Genomic DNA, 17,172 nt, shown 5'->3' with positions numbered 1-17,172 from the left:
AGTGTTTTTTTATATACTATTGACCATAGTACTGTAGTTGATTACCTTGTGGGGTTGGAGATTGGAGGCACTGTCTTGCATTGGCTTCTCTCCTTCCTCAATACACAGGTTCAATCAGTGGTAGTAGAGGATTGGCCATCGGCCCCTGCTTTGTGGAGTTCCACAGGGGTCAGTCCTCTCTGTCTTGCTTTTTAACATCTATGTGAAGCCACTGGGTGAGGTCATCCAACAGTCTGAGGTGTGGAATCATCCATCTGTATTGGGCAAAAGTGTTCACTCTGTTACAGAGCTGTCACAATTGCTTACTGTGGATTTGCTAGAGTTTACCTGCTCTGCACAAGTTCTCCTAAATCAGTACAAACCTCACCTCTTAGTGTAGTAGCAAATTTATTCTGACTTATAAGAGTTGGAGGCAAAAGGAAGAGGGGCCGACCAAGGGCAAGGTGGATGGATGATGTTCTAGAGGTGACGGACTCGTCCCTGGGGGAGCTGGGGGTGTTGACCGACCGGAAGCTCTGGCGTGGGCTGGTCCATGAAGTCACGAAGAGTCGGAAGCGACTGAACGAATAAACAACAACAGCATAGGAGTTGGAATCTTTCCTATGATACATCTAAGCTTATTATATTGCATGTAGTTTTCTTCTCTTATGTATGCCACATTCATTCTTCTACTCCAATTAGCAAAGGCCACAGCTGGAAAGGTATTTGCTTGATAATTAGTTCCAACTCCCCCTCTCTTCCAAGTTCTGCTTTCATTAAAATTCTGTGTTTTAACTGGTCCAGTTTAAAATAAGCATTGCTATTAATTATGATCAAATTGCATTGGAGTCGCTCCAAAATGTTGCTTGCCAAGACATGCAGACTGTCACTGAGTCAGTTTTCTGAGATAGATATTTGTGAACAATTATTAATTTTGCATACAAATTATTACAGCTGTTAAAAAATAAATCTTGGGGCTGGGTTGAATTTCCCTCCAGAATATTTTCTATAGACCTTTGGGTACAGATGTTCAAAATGTAGTCTCTTTTTGTGACATATAGAAGGCTTTTTAAAATCTCTGTCAAACCTTAGTTGAACTTTATCCTGCTGAAAGTTGTTGAATGCTTGGCACCTTTCAACGCTGAAGAATGCCGTCATGGAGGTGCTGAAACTCATTCAAAAAGATTTTACCAAAATGAGCAGAAAGGGAATACAAAAGGTATTTAACAAAAGGTAATTGCCACATCTGTAAAGCATTTTCTGTTGGACAGTTGTAGCAAGTGAAGGTGAATGGCAAACTCTTTTCAACTGTAGTGTTGCTTCTGAAAATTACCACTGCCTGGCAATTAAACTTCGGGGAAAAAATAATTGCCAGCAGTGGACTCCCAAGGCTCTAGGGAACAGATTTGGGGCCATGGGAAATACTCTCAAGGCTGAAGCCCCATCGGCCCATGCCTAGCAACATCACTGGATAAAAATATTGTGTAATATACTTAGGACAAACATTTCTAACATTTCTTTTCTCTTCTCCCTGTCCAGCTTGAGAAGGAATTGTCAAAAAAGCTTGAAGAGTTAGAAGGTAGAACATACATTCTATCAATTTTTTTTATTTATCAAAGTTATATGGCCACCCGTCTAATCAGTGGAACTTTGTCATATCCCTTGCTGTTTTGATCTTTTTGACAGTTTCCTATTGTCCTAGAAGAAACGTATTGCAAGATATTATAAACTTTTAGCCCAACATCTGATCTCACCTTAATGGAGGTGAAACAACATGTGTTTGACATTAATCATCAGAAAACCTGAGTACAGTTGTCATCTACTATGATGATAGTTTATCTGGAAGATTGTTCATTCAAGCTAATTATCTAGTTAATGACATGTATTTGCCTCCCTGGAGAGCCCTTTCTTTGGCCAGATTAACTGTTCTGCCATCCATATTAATGGAAGGGAAAGTTAATAACATCCCAGTGCAAGAGCATTTATGCCTTTGCCTGGTGGGGGAAATTGAGACAATTACATGTGTATTACTGTGCTGCCCATTCTATATGGCCTGGTGCACAGACTTAATAATACTTGCCCTGGTAGGTGTTGTATGGGGAGAACATTCTTCTGTTGTTAGCAGATCGGTCTCCAGAAATTGCTTGGAAGGATTCCTGAGTTCTCTTCTATAGTGTTTGGGTTTTTAAATTACAGATAGATGGATAGACAGACATGGTTTTTAAATAGGTTAAAGATTATTTAAACTGATTTAATTGTTTGAGAGTTTCATTTTTCTGTTCTTTCCTTTTTTTATTGTCCTTTTTTATATGTAACTGACAGATGGTCTTTGACTATAACTAAAGCTTATTCCTTTTCCTTTCCTTTCCTTTCCTTTCCTTTCCTTTCCTTTCCTTTCCTTTCCTTTCCTTTCCTTTCCTTTCCTTTCCTTTCCTTTCCTTTCCTTTCCTTTCCTTTCCTTTCCTTTCAATTATGTCATATTTCCTTTGTCCACCAGTGACTCTTCTTTCTGTTTCTGGCAGGTGAAATAACAAGCTATCAAGATGAAATAGAGATTGAATTAGAAAATAGCCGGCCAAAAGCAAAAGGAGTTTATGCAAATTATAGTAAGGATGGTAAGTCAATCTGAAATCCATTAATCAGGTATATGCTTAAATAGGAAAATGATTTTATGGCAGTTTGATATTAGAGACATACATTCAACAAGGTTGACTTTAAAAAAAAGGCAAGAATGGGATAATGTACGAAAAGGATGAATCCTCTGGTATAGCCACCCGCACCCTAGAACCCCCAGGTTTATTTGACTATAATTTTCATCATCACTGTGCCTTTAATGGGGGAGGGAGACTGAAGGTGATCTATGCTAGTACTGGCTACCCGACCTGAGAATGATTTGCTTTCCAAGTATCTTTAAAATGGAATTCAAACAGCTGCTGGAGAAAGGCACAGAGAAGACACTGGTGTGTGAGTTGGTGAGGGCAGGGTAGAGCAGCTACGCAGCTATGGAATTATGCAAGCGTGTTATATAAATAGCTTCATTTTTGTCTTGAGCCTTTTAGCAGACTCTCAGCTTTGGAAATTTACAAAGATGTTGAAAAGTGTGATTGTGGCAATGCAATGTTTGATTTCATGGTTTAAAAATAAATAAAATAAATGAATAAAAATCAAATGTCAATTTTTTAAATAATTCAGTTGGTCAGATCATGGTATTACTCAGGAGTCTTATGGATGAAAATACTTTGGATCAAGAGATGATTATTGTCCAACTCAAAAAGTGGATTTTGAAAAGCTGAAAATGGTGGAGGCATGTAGTGAGTTTTTAATAGCTGAATGCCAGATCCTCAAGCAGCTACTTGGGGAAATCACTTGAACTGAACTATGTTAACACTTTGTAATGAAATTATAACATTTAAGAACAGGCTGTGGTTTTATTTGTTACAAAAAGTACTTCAATTTAACAGAACATTTGGGGAGAACAGTTGTGTGTGTGTGTTTTAATTGATTTGACCCTAACCCTAACCCTACCTCAGCTGCTATCCCAGTAGTTGCCTGCCTGCCTGTTCTTTGAGCTTGCCATCCTCAGCTCTGCTGCTGGTTTCAGATTTATTGTATTTTACGGTTTATTCTACCATTATGTGTTTTCTCATCCCTGTTATGGCTTATAACATGCAATGATATAAAAATAGCCAGAGCAGTGCCACAATTTCCATGCGTCTTTGAATCTCAGGAAAGACTTAATACCAATCTCTTATTTTGGCTTTTGAAGTTATTAGTAGTTGCCTTTAAAAGCTATTTTCATGTTGTTTTAATATTTTAATATGTTGTATCAACTAAATACACACTTTGTTTATTAAGGCTGTACTTAATATATAATACTGTTAATAAAAAGAAAGTTTTTACATATTCTATGCTGTTGATGTGCACAGAGCCATACTAAACGCATCAAGATTTCTCAAATTTATTTTGAGCTGTATAGAGTATGAGGTAACAGTCCCTTTCTGATAGAGTTAGACTGCCTTTTCCCTGTTTTCCAAAGTTGTTCATACTTGTATGGTAGTGGGTCTTGGCATTTGATCTGGGCTCAGTGGTGGAGCTGCTGCGCTTCTTTCTTTTTACGACTTTAGCAATAACCGTAATCAGGGTGAGGGAGGCTGTCAGTGAGGGCTAAAACTGTGCACAGTTAAGGAGTGCTTGGTGGCTGAATCTTTTTCCTGTGGTGGCCCCTACAAAATGGTTTAGATTTCAGTTTTTGGAGTTGTACTTCATTACTGAAGTGCAATAATTCACCTGCAAAATGTAGAAGAATTAGGCTGACCGTATTTCCTTGAAACAAAACCAGGACATTGGGATAGCAAAACGGGATGGGGTTAAACTTATGTAATATTCTGTATTCATGAAAAAGTAAGAAGACAAAAAAAAAAAAAGGTTTTAAAGAGTTTTTAAGATCATTTGCTGGTCCTTAAACAGATTACTGTTTATATAAAAGGATTTTGGTTTTCATTAAAATGAAAAAGTTTTATTACATGAACATATTGAGCTAACAATTATTCTTCAGTGACAGAACTCATATAAAAATTTAGGTAGACGTAGAGGGGGACTGTATTTTATAGCTTTCACTATCACCATCACGTCTCATAAACAAACGGATGTTTTTAACTGAAGCTAGAGTCTTTTCAGCATCCTTATATTTCTGGCTACGTAGATGTTGGTTGGTGTCACTTCTACCTCCGTGAGCAATGGAAAAATGGATATTACAATGTTGGCATACCACTTTTGTTCTATCACTGCACAGTTTGTCCAGTTTAATAAATTTGAATTCCTTCTGGAGATTGTCATTAAAACTGCAGGTTTGCCTCTTTGTCTTTGGCATTGCAAGGGTAGACTTCAAGCTATAAAATATTTGAGTTCAGTTCACACTAGGTACAAGGCAAGGCTTGAGTCCAGTCCATGCTAGGTATAAGGCAGGCACTAGGACCGGCACGGAAGCCAGCAGGTTCAGGCATGGAGCTCTAGCCCTGTAGCCCTTGGAGGCAGCAGCAGAGATTGGAGGAGGCGCAGGCAGGCAGGCTTGGGTGGCAGGCTGGTTCAGCAGGGCAGGACTGGAAGTGGCAGCGGGCAGCGAAGGCGCAGGAAGGCAGGCTTGTCTGGCGGTCCTGCTGTGCAAGGCTGGGAAGGTCTTCCTGGTTCTGGATTCGACTGGAGTCAAGAGGCGAGGTCTGGACGTTGAGCCCGAAGAACAGCTGTCCCCGACAACCCGTTCCTCTTTTTTTCTGTCCTTTTATTCTTTTTTCCTTGCGCTGTTTGGAGATAGCAGCCAATGGGCTTGCTTTCTTTTTGGCGCTCTTCCCAACTGTCAAGCTGAGCTTTGTTGCAACTGTTCTGCCGTTGCTGCAGAGCTCAGCACTTTTCCTGTCGTTGCTGCAAAGCTCAGACTGCATTCTAATAATAACAGCTCCAACTTTTTAAAAAAAACGGGACAAAATTGACATTTCTATTAAAACGACTGGATGGTCAGGAAATGTTAAAAAAACTGGACTGTCCCGTTCAAAACGGTATGTATGGTCTGCCTTTTGTTTATTCGTTTAGTCGCTTCCGACTCTTCGTGACTTCATGGACCAGCCCATGCCAGAGCTTCCTGTCGGTCGTCAACACCCCCAGGGACAAGTCCATCACCTCTAGAATATCATCCATCCACCTTGCCCTTGGTTGGCCCCTCTTCCTTTTGCCCTCCACTCTCCCTAGCATCAGCATCTTCTCCAGGGTGTCCTGTCTTCTCATTATGTGGCCAAAGTATTTCAGTTTTGCCTTTAATGTCATTCCCTCCAGTGAGCAGTCTAGCTTGATTTCCTGGAGGATGGACTGGTTTGATCTTCTTGCAGTCCAAGGCACTCTCAGAATTTTCCTCCAACACCACAGTTCAAAAGTATCTATCTTCCTTCTCTCAGCCTTCGTTATGGTCCAGCTCTCGCAGCCATATGTTACTACGGGGAACACCATTGCTTTAACTATGCGGACCTTTGTTGTCAGTGTGATGTCTCTGCTCTTAACTATTTTATTGAGATTTGTCATTGCTCTTCTCCCAAGGATTAAGCGTCTTCTGATTTCCTGACTGCAGTCAGCATCTGCAGTAATCTTCGCACCTAGAAATACAGTCTTTCACTGCTTCTACATTTTCTCCCTCTATTTGCCAGTTATCAATCAAGCTGGTTGCCATAATTTTTGCACTTTCTTCTTTCACCTTCATCATAAGGCTCCTCAGTTCCTCTTCGCTTTCAGCCATCAAAGTGGTATCATCTGCATATCTGAGATTGTTAATGTTTCTTCCAGCGATTTTAACTCCAGCCTTGGATTCCTCAAGCCCAGCTTGTTGCATGATGTGTTCTGCGTACAAGTTGAATAGGTAGGGTGAGAGTATACAGCCCTGCCGTACTCCTTTCCCAGTCTTAAACCAGTCTGTTGTCCCGTGGTCTGTTCTTACTGTTGCTACTTGGTCGTTATACAGATTCCTCAGGAGGCAGACAAGATGACTTGGTATCCCCATACCACTAAGAACTTGCCACAATTTGTTATGGTCCACACAGTCAAAGGCTTTAGAATAGTCAATAAAACAGAAATAGATGTTTTTCTGAAACTCCCTGGCTTTTTCCATTATCCAGCAGATATTGGCAATTTGGTCCCTAGTTCCTCTGCCTTTTCTAAACCCAGCTTGTACATCTGGCAGTTCTCGCTCCATGAATCGCTGAAGTCTCCCTTGCAGGATCTTGAGCATGACCTTACTGGCATGTGAAATGAGTGCCACTGTTCGACAGTTTGAACATTCTTTAGTGTTTCCCTTTTTTGATATGGGGATCTAAGTTGATTTTTTCCAATCTGATGGCCATACTTGTTTTCCAGATTTGCTGGCATATAGCATGCATTACATTGACAGCATCATCTTGCAAGATTTTGAACAGTTCAGCTGGGATGCCGTCGTCTCCTGCTGCCTTGTTATTAGCGATGCTTCTTAAGGCCCATTCAACCTCACTCTTCAGGATGTCTGGCACTGGCTCACTGACCACACCGTCAAAGCTATCCCCGATATTGTTGTTCTTCCTGTAGAGGTCTTCTGTATATTCTTGCCACGTTTTCTTGATCTCTTCTTGTTCTGTTAGGTCCTTGCCATCTTTGTTTTTGATCATACCCATTTTGGCCTGGAATTTACCTCTGATGTTTCTAATTTTCTGGAAGAGGTCTCTTGTCCTTCCTATTCTATTGTCTCCTTCCACCTCCACGCATTGCTTGTTTAAAAATAATTCCTTATCTCTTCTGGCTAACCTCTGGAATTTTGCATTGAGTTGGGCATATCTCCCCCTATCACTGTTGCCCTTTGCTTTCCTTCTTTCTTGGGCTACTTCTAGTGTCTCAGCAGACAGCCATTTTGCCTTCTTGGTTTTCTCTTTCTTTGGGATGTATTTTGTTGCCGCCTCCTGAACAATGTTGCAAACGTCTGTCCAGAGTTCTTCCGGGACCCTATCTACTAAGTCCAGTCCCTTAAATCTATTCTTCAGCTCCACTGCATATTCCTTAGGAATATTAGTGAGCTCATATCTAGCTGTTTTGTGGGTCTTCCCTAATGTCTTTAGTCTGATCCTAAATTGTGCAAGAAGAAGTTCGTGATCTGAACTACAGTCAGCTCCAGGTCTTGTTTTTACTGACTGTATAAATGTCCGCCATCCTTGGCTTCAAAGAATGTAGTCAATCTGATTTCGTTGTTGTCCATCTGGTGAAGTCCATGTATAAAGCTGTCTCTTAGGTTGTTGGAAGAGAATGTTTGTTATGAGTTGTCTTGGCAAAATTCTATCAGCCTATGTCCTGCTTCGTTTTGTTCTCCCAGGCCATGCTTACCTCTAATTCCAGGTGTCATTTGACTGCCCACCTTAGCATTCCAGTCTCCTGTGATGAAAATAATGTCTCTTTTAGGCGTGTTGTCCAGTAGGTGCTGCAGATCCTCATAGAACTGCTCTACTTCAGCTTCTTCAGCATTTGTGGTTGGGGTGTATATTTGGATCACTGTGATGTTAGATGGCTTGCCCTGAATTCGAATTGAGATCATTCTATTGTTTTTTGGATTGTATCCAAGCACTGCTTTAGCCACTTTACTATTAATTATGAAGGCTACTCCATTTCTTCTGTGGTCCTCTTGTCCACAGTAGTAGATCTGGTGGTCATTTGATGTGAAGTGGCCCATTCCAGTCCATTTCAGTTCACTGAGGCCCAAAATGTCTATCTTTAATTTTGACATCTCACCAATAACCACATCCAATTTGCCCTGGCTCATAGATCTTACATTCCAGGTTCGAGTGGTGTGTTGATCCTTAGAACATCGGATTCGCCGTTCACCACCAGCACTGTTGGCCGCTAGCCGTCCTTTTGGCTTTGAGCTAGCTGCGTCATCACGTTTGGGGCTAGTTGAGCTCATCCTCTGTTCCTCCCCAGTAGCATTTTGACCATCTTCCGACCTGGGGGTCTCATCTTCCGATGGTATACTGACATATCTCTGGTTGTACTGATCCATTGAGTTTTCACGGCAAGAATACTGGGGTGGGTTGCCATTACCTTCCCCAGGGATCGCATTTAGTCTGACCTCTCTGTCACGACCTTCCTGTCTTGGGTGGCCCTTCATGGTTTAGCTCATGGCATCATTAAAGGTGCTCAAGCTCCAGCACCACGATCCTTTGCTGAAGGTGGTCAGCCTAAGAAGAGTTAATTCCTAATAACATCAGTCATGTTCATAAAGCAGGCTCTCTACCAGTTATCATGGGTTCAGTCAATTCTGGAACTCTGTCTGCATCTACAAAGGAGAAGTGGTAATTGCATCTCCTGGCATTAATTACCACTTCGATGGAAATGTCAGCTCTACAAATGACTGTTTCCTATTGCAGGAATAAGCTTAAATGTACCACCCCTCCACCTCCCTGCCCTTCCAGTCACTATAATGTCTCTTGTGGGTCTTGGAAGCTAAATTGGAAAAAAAAAAAGTTTGGCTGCCAACCATAAAAAGTCTCCTGCCCCTTTAACATTAAATGATGACTAAGTGGTTAGTAGCATCCAGAGGCCTATTGGAATAGGTAGATGTATTTCTGCAGAATGTAATAGCAACATTCTGGGTGAAAAGGTACATTTTGAGACCCTGAACTTAGTAAGGAGAAGCCAACCTGAACTCCAGGGCAGTTTGTTCCAAAAAGAGGTCCCACCAAGGAAAAGGTAATTAATTGTTATTTTATGAAAGAACTAATCACTGAGATTAAATACATCCATGTGAGTTACATTAGTAGATAGTATGCTGGATATCTTAGGGTATATTATTGCTTAAGTGCTGTGAAGCCTGGCTCAAATCTCAGTGATTTTGCTTACCAAAAGCACCCAGGAGATTTCAGTATTGTACACTTGTTATTCCATGTGGTTTTTCCAATTATAATTGGAAAATTGGTCTAATTTAAATCCAATCCTAGAGAGCGGAGTAAGTGTAACAGCCCAAGCTACATTAGATAATGAACTGTCTGCAACAAGTGCATCACTTCTGGGATCCCCTCACATGGATCATTCTTCTCCAGGACAAAGCCCTACTGACATTATGTGTTGTATTACATTAAATATTATGAATATGTTGCTCTATTTGATGGAGTTTCATAGAAATGGATGTCAGGCACTTTAAGGAGAAAATATCAGTTTATTACCGGAATATGAAATAATATTAAAACACAAATGGACACAATTTACTAATTTGGAGAGAACCACATTGGGGAAGTCTTATACTGTATATGTTTGCTGATGTGTTGCACAGAGATACACACACTAATGTGCATTAGAAATGAGCTTTTTGGCTTTCTGAAGCTATGACTTTGATCATTTGACAAGGACAGGTAATAAACTGTTGAAAGGTGGGAAAAAGTGGTCTTGGAAGGTCTTTGAGAGCCTTAAGAAACTCACAAACAGCATATTGAGCACTTTTAATTTTATCTTATCTGATAACATTTGATCCTCTGTCATTAAAGATTGCATAGAAGATACTATTTCAAGTATATTTGGAGACGAGGAGGGAGAAGATGAAGAACTGGCGGCAGCTGCAAATCATCTGAACATGGACTTTTATAATGAACTTCTTGATAAAGACAGATCAAAGGAAAAAGAAACTTCTGTAAGGCCATCTGCTTTGGAATCACTTCTTGGACCTCTCCCTACTGCAGCCAGTCTTGGAATAACAGAATCTATAAAAGAGTGTATATTGACTAAAGGTCGAGACCACAGTAAGTATCAACTTATTGGTAAATTGTTCATTGGAACTGAATTATGATACTCAGAAAGGTTGTGAACATTCATTGTGGATTTTCCTGGGGTCTGGTGTTAGCATTTTGTATCATTTAGAAATGCTGCAGTTTCTTAATTAGTTCCATAGATTTTCTTTTTATTTGGCATGTTTTATTAATTATTTGTATTAATATAAATATAAACCATATTTATATTTTATTATGTGTTATAGTTATTCTATAGTTTTATATGGCATTTTTAATTGTGTTTTATTGTAAATCACCCAGAGTTCCTCGGGGGGAGATGGGCGGTGGTAAATTTGATTAATAATTATATAATAATAATAATAGTAATTGCTGGTGTTCATTCTTTTCAAAATAGATTTGAAGGCTTACATAGTACACAGTGTGATATTCATATAATGAACAAAAAGTGGTTTTGTTCATCCCCTGAAAATGATTAAAACCCTAGTGAGGAAAGAATTAGCTCCAACAGAAGAGAATATATGTCATTCAGGGTTGAACTGTGGAGATTTTGATGTTCTCTGAGCTTGGTTGTTCGCTTGCAGACATTTCATTACCCAACTAGGTGCCTTATACTTAATATTTTGTGTGTTTTACTGTTCCTTCAGTATACATGCACTTGCACTCTGAAGGTTCATGAATACTTCTGGAATATTTGTAGGTTCTCATATAGCCTTGAGCTCAGTTGGAACTTAGAGTATTTAGCATTTTATTGTCTAGTACTTTTATCGTGATCTGCCAGGGATTGCCTATAATTCATTATAGCTTTCCAGTTTTACTTAGAGGTACCCCTACACCTTCCACAAAGAAACAGCAATCTAATTTGGGTTAAAGTATCTGGTTGTCCAGTGAACAAAAACAGGATGCTGGACTATATAGGTTTGTAAGCTGAGCCAGAAAGATCTTCTGATATTCTTGGATCAAAGGCATCAAAACATGTTTTCTGAGGAATGAAGGGCAGCACAGACAAGCCAATGGTGCAAAGTAGATGAATCTGAGTCATACACAGGCTTTTCCTCAGTTTAGACAGAAATTATTTTCAAAGTATGTTGTTTGTTTGTTTGTTTGTCGTATTTATTTACCGCCCATCTCATGTATGACTCTGGGAGGTTTACAGGCAATAAAACAGCATCACTAAAATAATACAGAATAAATATGAGTATAAATCTATATAAATATGAATATAAATATAAATATAACCATACAAAATATAAAATTTAAAATTCAAGATGGTAAGTAAAGATCTTCTCGTTGGCCCCATTAAGGAGCCAACCACCCCCATGAATGGCTATCTCCCCTCCCACCCCAAGCAAGGTGGCACAACCAGGTCTTCAACCCATTCTGGAAGGCCGGGAGAGTGGGGGTCTGCCTTACCTCTGGGGGTAGCTTATTCCAAAGGGCAGGTGCCACGGTAGAGAAGGCCCTCCTTCTGGACCCTGCCAATTGGCAATCCCTCATGGACAGGGTCAGTAGCATGCCCTCTCTGCCTGACCGGGTGGGACGGGTTGATGTAACGGGGATGAGGCGGTCCCTCAGGTAACCTGGACCCATGCCATGTAGGGCCTTAAAGGTAATAACCAACACCTTGAATTGGACCCGGAAGCAAGCTGGCATGCAGTGCAGCTGGCGCAGCAATGGTGTTATATATGCCCTCATTGTGGCTCCCAAAACTGCTTGCGCGGCCGCATTCTGAACCAGCTGTAGCTTCTGGATACTCTTCAAGGGTAGCCCCATGTAGAGCGCATTGCAGTAGTCTATACTGTTAGTAGTACAGTATAGAAGTCTATACATGTTATGCTTATTTTAGGGCTTATACTCAGTTTTTATGTGTTTCCTCCTGTGAGGAATTGTGAGAAATTATATTTACAATTTTAGCAAGAGTTGTCAGGGTTCCAAAGGCTGCACATGCACACACAAACAGGGCTGAGGACAATATGTGGTGCTGGGACAAAAAATGCCCACCTCTTTTTTAAATACCTAATTTGAACCAGGCATACTGGTAGATTAGCTGACTGCAGATGCAGAAAGTCTGTCTTGTTTAATAAAGTATGCAGTGTAATAGCTGTGCCTGTTTCTTGATTCCACTTTCAGAATCAGTAAATGGTACCTGTTGTGTTCTGCAGCCATTAATTTCCTTCTTTTTTTCTGTGACTCTCTATGACAGTGTTGTGTCTTTTTATCATCACTTTTTACACTCCTGTCTCTGCTCCACACACTCCCCCTTATTAAATGTACCTTTTGATCTTCAAAAGCCCCAGATCTGAGGCTCACATAGGCTACATATCGATTACAAATGTTTAAGAGTAGTATAAACCTATAAACAATTTTGTTCCACAGTTTGTACACTGTAGCGCAGCTTCCTTCATCTGGTAGCCTCTTGGTATGTTGGACAATTCTCAGAGTCATACTAGCTGGGAATTCTGGAGACTGTAGTTCAGTACGTATGGAGGGCACTGTAAGAGACTAAAGCAAGAGTACTCTTCCCCAGTTCCTTCCAGAAGTTTCAGCTATAGCTCCTATTAGTCCCAGCTGTCATAGCCAGTCATTAAGGATGAGGAGAGTTGTTCAAAACATCTGGAGTAGTCCTAGTTTGCCTATTCCCATTCTAAGGAACTTGGTAAGAAAAGTTAGTTCATTGTATACTTTAGGTTGTTGTTTACCTAAACATGTTCAGATTTTGCTTTCTTTATCTTCAGCTATCATATTTTTTCCTTACAATGTCCATGATTCAGCTTGCTGAAAATATGTATTCCATGTTCATATCTTGATGAAAAGGTTTCTCTAACTGGGTGATGATAAATCTTGATAGAAACAAACCTTTTGAATCAAACCTTGTACGTACAGCTCATAAATTTGACAGTCTTTATAAACTGTTGTACCTTTGATTGAGCCTTCATTATGTTGTTAATGAGATGTGAGTTTTTTGCAACCAGTATAATAATGTAGGAACCTTCTCTCATCCATCCCCTGACTGCTTTGTCCTGTTTGGTTGGTACAAATTGCAGTTGGTGTAATTTTTTTGTTCAGTAAATGTGTGGATTGTGTAATGACAACGTATATTCCTTTTCTATATATACTTCGAATAGCAAAAGGCTCGGGTTGCAGGCAGCAATGCAGGCATTTTCTTAAATGAAAAAGCATATTTCAATTACCTGTGTACGCATGAAAACACTGGGGTTTACAGTGACTGGCTGAGACTTTCTTAAAGGGTAGCCATCGCTTTACAGAAACACAAGGGCAATAGGGACACGCAGAACTGGGACCCTCAACAAAATGTGCACGCACATACACAGGCACATACACATGTAGGAAGCCTAGAACAGCCTCTGAAGCAGCCAGGCAACCCTTTCAAAGAATACAGTCGCTTTAACATTTCAAGGTTAACATGATAAAGGACTGTTTCAAATGCTTGCACAGATCTAGAACTTATGCATCTTGTCTAATACATAAACACTGATTTATGGGTAGTTAAGGTTAGGAAGGGGTCTTACTTGCCTAATAGTAGTATACTTCAATGTCTATTTCTTGATTGCTGCTTGGCACCTAAACCTAGCATTTTCTAGTACAGGCAGTCTTCGCTTAACAACCATCTGTTCAGCAACCATTCAAAATTACGGTGGCACCGAATGAATGGTAGTTACCCTTGGTCTCCTTAGTTACAGCCGTTGCAGCACCCCCATAGTCACGTGATCAAAAATTGGGCACTTGGCAACACATACAACTGCAAGGGTGCTTTAACTCCCTTCACCTACCTATCTCCCCCCAATCTCTCTCTTTTGGTTGCCCTGCACAGCAGCACTCCTTGGCAGCAGTGGCATTGCTGGCGTTGCTGGGGCTGAAATAGAGGCCTGGGGCCTTCAGCAGTCTCAGATGGCTGCTGCCCCACCAGCCCCTACTTCGGCCCCAGCACTGCCACTGCTGCTGAGGAGTGCCTCCTCAAGCCCCGCGCTGTGGCCAGCCACCCCGGTGCCACAGTGCAAAGCCCCAGGAGCCTCCCCATCCTGCTCTCCACTGGCCTTGCTACACACAGCTGACCTTTGCCATCATCTTCTTCCCATTGCTGATGAGGCATGCCTGGCCTGGCCCTGTGCAAGGCAGCTTCTGGCTGTGCCAGGCCTTTTTCCCAAGGCCGTGCACTCTGTTCTCCAAATTGTGCACGCCCTTCTTGCGATGCTTTGGAAGGCTTCTGAGGCCTTCTGAAACCTTGCGAGAAGGCCATGCCTGCCTTTCTCCAAATCATGAGAACGCAAAAAGGGCATGCACAGTTTGGAGAATGGTGCACACGATTTGGAGAAAAGTTGATGTGGCCTTCTCATGAGGTTTTGGAAGGCCTCAGAAGCCTCCCAAAGATTGTGAGAATGGCGCATGCGATTTGGAGAACGGCACATGCGATTTGGAGAACGGCATGCATGGCCTTGGGAATAAGCTGCCCCACATAGAACCAGGCCAGGCACGGCTTGTCAGCAGTGGGAAGAAGAAGATGGTGAAGGTCAGCTGGGTGTGTCAGGTCTGGCAGAGCGCAGGGTGGCTGAGGCTTTGTGCTGGGGTGGCTGTCCATGGCATTGGACTTGAGGCAGCAATCCTCTGTGGCGGTGGCAGCACCAGTTACGCTGGGGCTGAAGTAGAGACCTGGAGGCAGCGGCAGAGGAATGCTGCTGTGCAGAGCACCCAAAAGGGCAGAGATGTGGGGTGGGATAGGCAGGTGGGGAGAGTTCAAGAGCAAGCAGTCCCTTACCTTACTGAGGCTCAAGGCTGGGAGGGACCAAGCTGGGAATGGCTTCAATCAGGATAGGTCCTCACTTAATGACTGGTGGGAATTTGGTTAACGATGACAATGGGGACTTTGGGGATCTCTGTTGCTAAGTGATGAGGTCACGTGACGTTGCGCTTTATGACTGCATCACTTAGCAACATAAATTCCATTCCCAATTACCATCATTAACCGAGGATTACTTGTAGAGTGAACCCAGATTCTTAATCAGTATAGATGATATTCAGATAAGTGAACTACTGGGGCAGTGGTTAGGCATATCAAAACATTTTGGTCCAGAGCTAGATGGAATATAACAGTGGTGCCAATGTACTTTCATTTTTACTTAGTTATTTAGGTTGCTGTAATGCTTGCACTATGGGAATATCTTTCAAGATTGTAAACTGCATTTGAGCTACCAATTAAACCTGCCCAAAGAGATTGTATCATTTCTATTCTTACAGAGCTGCAGTAGTTATTATTTGGCTTCTGAGCACAAACCAGAGTATTGGTTTACATTTTATAGGTTATGCAGTTTTGGCCTTGGATGTGAGATATTATCTTCTTCATTATGTTTGATCTTGTAGGTGTTAAGACCAACCAGTGAAATACACAGAGAGTAATGCCATTATGAAAGTTCATCTGTAGATCTAGTACGGTGTTTTGAGAGTTCTTGGGTTGGGAAATCCCAAATAGTCATTAAATTCACTGGATAATCTTGGACCAGTTGATATTTCCAGAACTAACTTATCCCATTGGAATGGTATAAGAACAAAAGGTCAGTGGGATCATGTACTTGAACATGAGGCACAATGGCATCCAATATCTGGAGTTAATTACCTAGGCTATTGCAAGTATTCTTTTTAAAAAAATACCCCCTTTAGAAGAATTTTTTCCCTCATGGAAAAACATTTGACATAGGAAATTGAATTGGGTTTTATGGCTGTTGATGGTATTTGACTTTTGTTATATAGGTTGATAATGTTTTATTATGCATTATGGCTTATGTTTTAAAGCTTCTTTGAATGAGTAGCTGGGAAATGAAGTAGAAATGTGAGTTGATGATTATAAAAAATAAGTGGCAGAGTTCTGTACCATCCAAGTTGAAAAAGCTGAATTTAGTAGTTTCACACATGGCAAACATCGGCAGTATGCCACCTTAAGGGCACAGCTGTGTGTTTCTACTCCTTTTGACAAAAACCTTTTATGCAACTTCATGATTGATGATGTCACTCATCAGTTTGGCAGAGTTGTATCTAATTTTGTCAAACTTGGGCTTGTTGAAACATAATGGTGCTATATTGACAGACCATTGTTTTTTACCAAGCACTTTTTCTGTATAGTTTTGTTTGTGGAACAGGTTCACATATTGGCTACCACAAAATGCAATAGCTTTTTTTCTGGATTGCTTTTTTCTGTTTTCTTGTGGCATCTTTTGGGATTCAGAGGTTTCAGGGCCTTGCTACTATCTAATATACAAAGTCACAGTCTCCTGTCCTCTCTTAACTTTCTGTCGGAAGTTGAAATGTGTGCTCATAGGATTGGCTTGTCCTTTTTCCCTTAAGTATGCAACAACCCCTGAAATTCATCTGTCTTCTTGATCGACTACTTTATCATTGTATACAAAAGATGTATAATCAAGGAGATGGAGATTGGAAGAACTTGACCTGTAAGTGATCAGGGGCAAGGGGAAAGAGCTCTAGTTCAGAGGATGGATTGCTTCCTTTGTTCATAGCTTTGAAGCTTATAACAGTCAATTATTTGGATGGGCAGTCACCAGGAACAAGCAAAAAGAATTACTCCTTTGCCCATTTCTACCTCTGTTTCCTTTTACCTAGAAACCTCCTATTACACTAACCATAAAGGGCAATCCTACTCCTTTTGATTATTACAGAAGCATTATAGAAAATGAAACCTTGGAGATCTAATGGAATTTTTAATGAATTCAAGCAAAAACAAAACCCAATGTAGATATGTTACTTAAATGATTATTGTTTTGTTGAATGAAATACTAGGCTAGCAACCCTCCAAGGCTGCATCCAGCACAGAGAGGACTCATCATCACACTTTCTGTTATAGATGAAGATTTATTAAACCCTTTTCAGAAGCTGCGATCCTTGCCCTTGGCAAGGA

At 41.0% G+C, this 17,172-nt stretch overlaps 1 protein-coding gene across 2 annotated transcripts in view; it reads left to right on the top strand.

Moving 5' to 3' along the window:
• Positions 1 to 17,172, top strand: part of BRF1 (BRF1 RNA polymerase III transcription initiation factor subunit) — a 261,227-nt gene that overhangs the window by 130,700 nt on the left and 113,355 nt on the right. For both annotated transcript variants that reach the window (XM_063290422.1, XM_063290421.1), the window contains exons 9-11: positions 1,519 to 1,558; positions 2,502 to 2,594; positions 10,014 to 10,265. In XM_063290422.1, coding sequence (XP_063146492.1) covers positions 1,519 to 1,558; positions 2,502 to 2,594; positions 10,014 to 10,265 — 385 coding nt within the window. The remainder of the gene's footprint in view (positions 1 to 1,518; positions 1,559 to 2,501; positions 2,595 to 10,013; positions 10,266 to 17,172) is intronic.

This window comes from Candoia aspera, chromosome 1 (genome assembly GCF_035149785.1).
Source record: "Candoia aspera isolate rCanAsp1 chromosome 1, rCanAsp1.hap2, whole genome shotgun sequence".
NCBI lineage: Eukaryota > Metazoa > Chordata > Lepidosauria > Squamata > Boidae > Candoia > Candoia aspera.
Note: the sequence above shows the minus strand (reverse complement) of the source record. Positions and strands in the feature narration are given on the sequence as shown.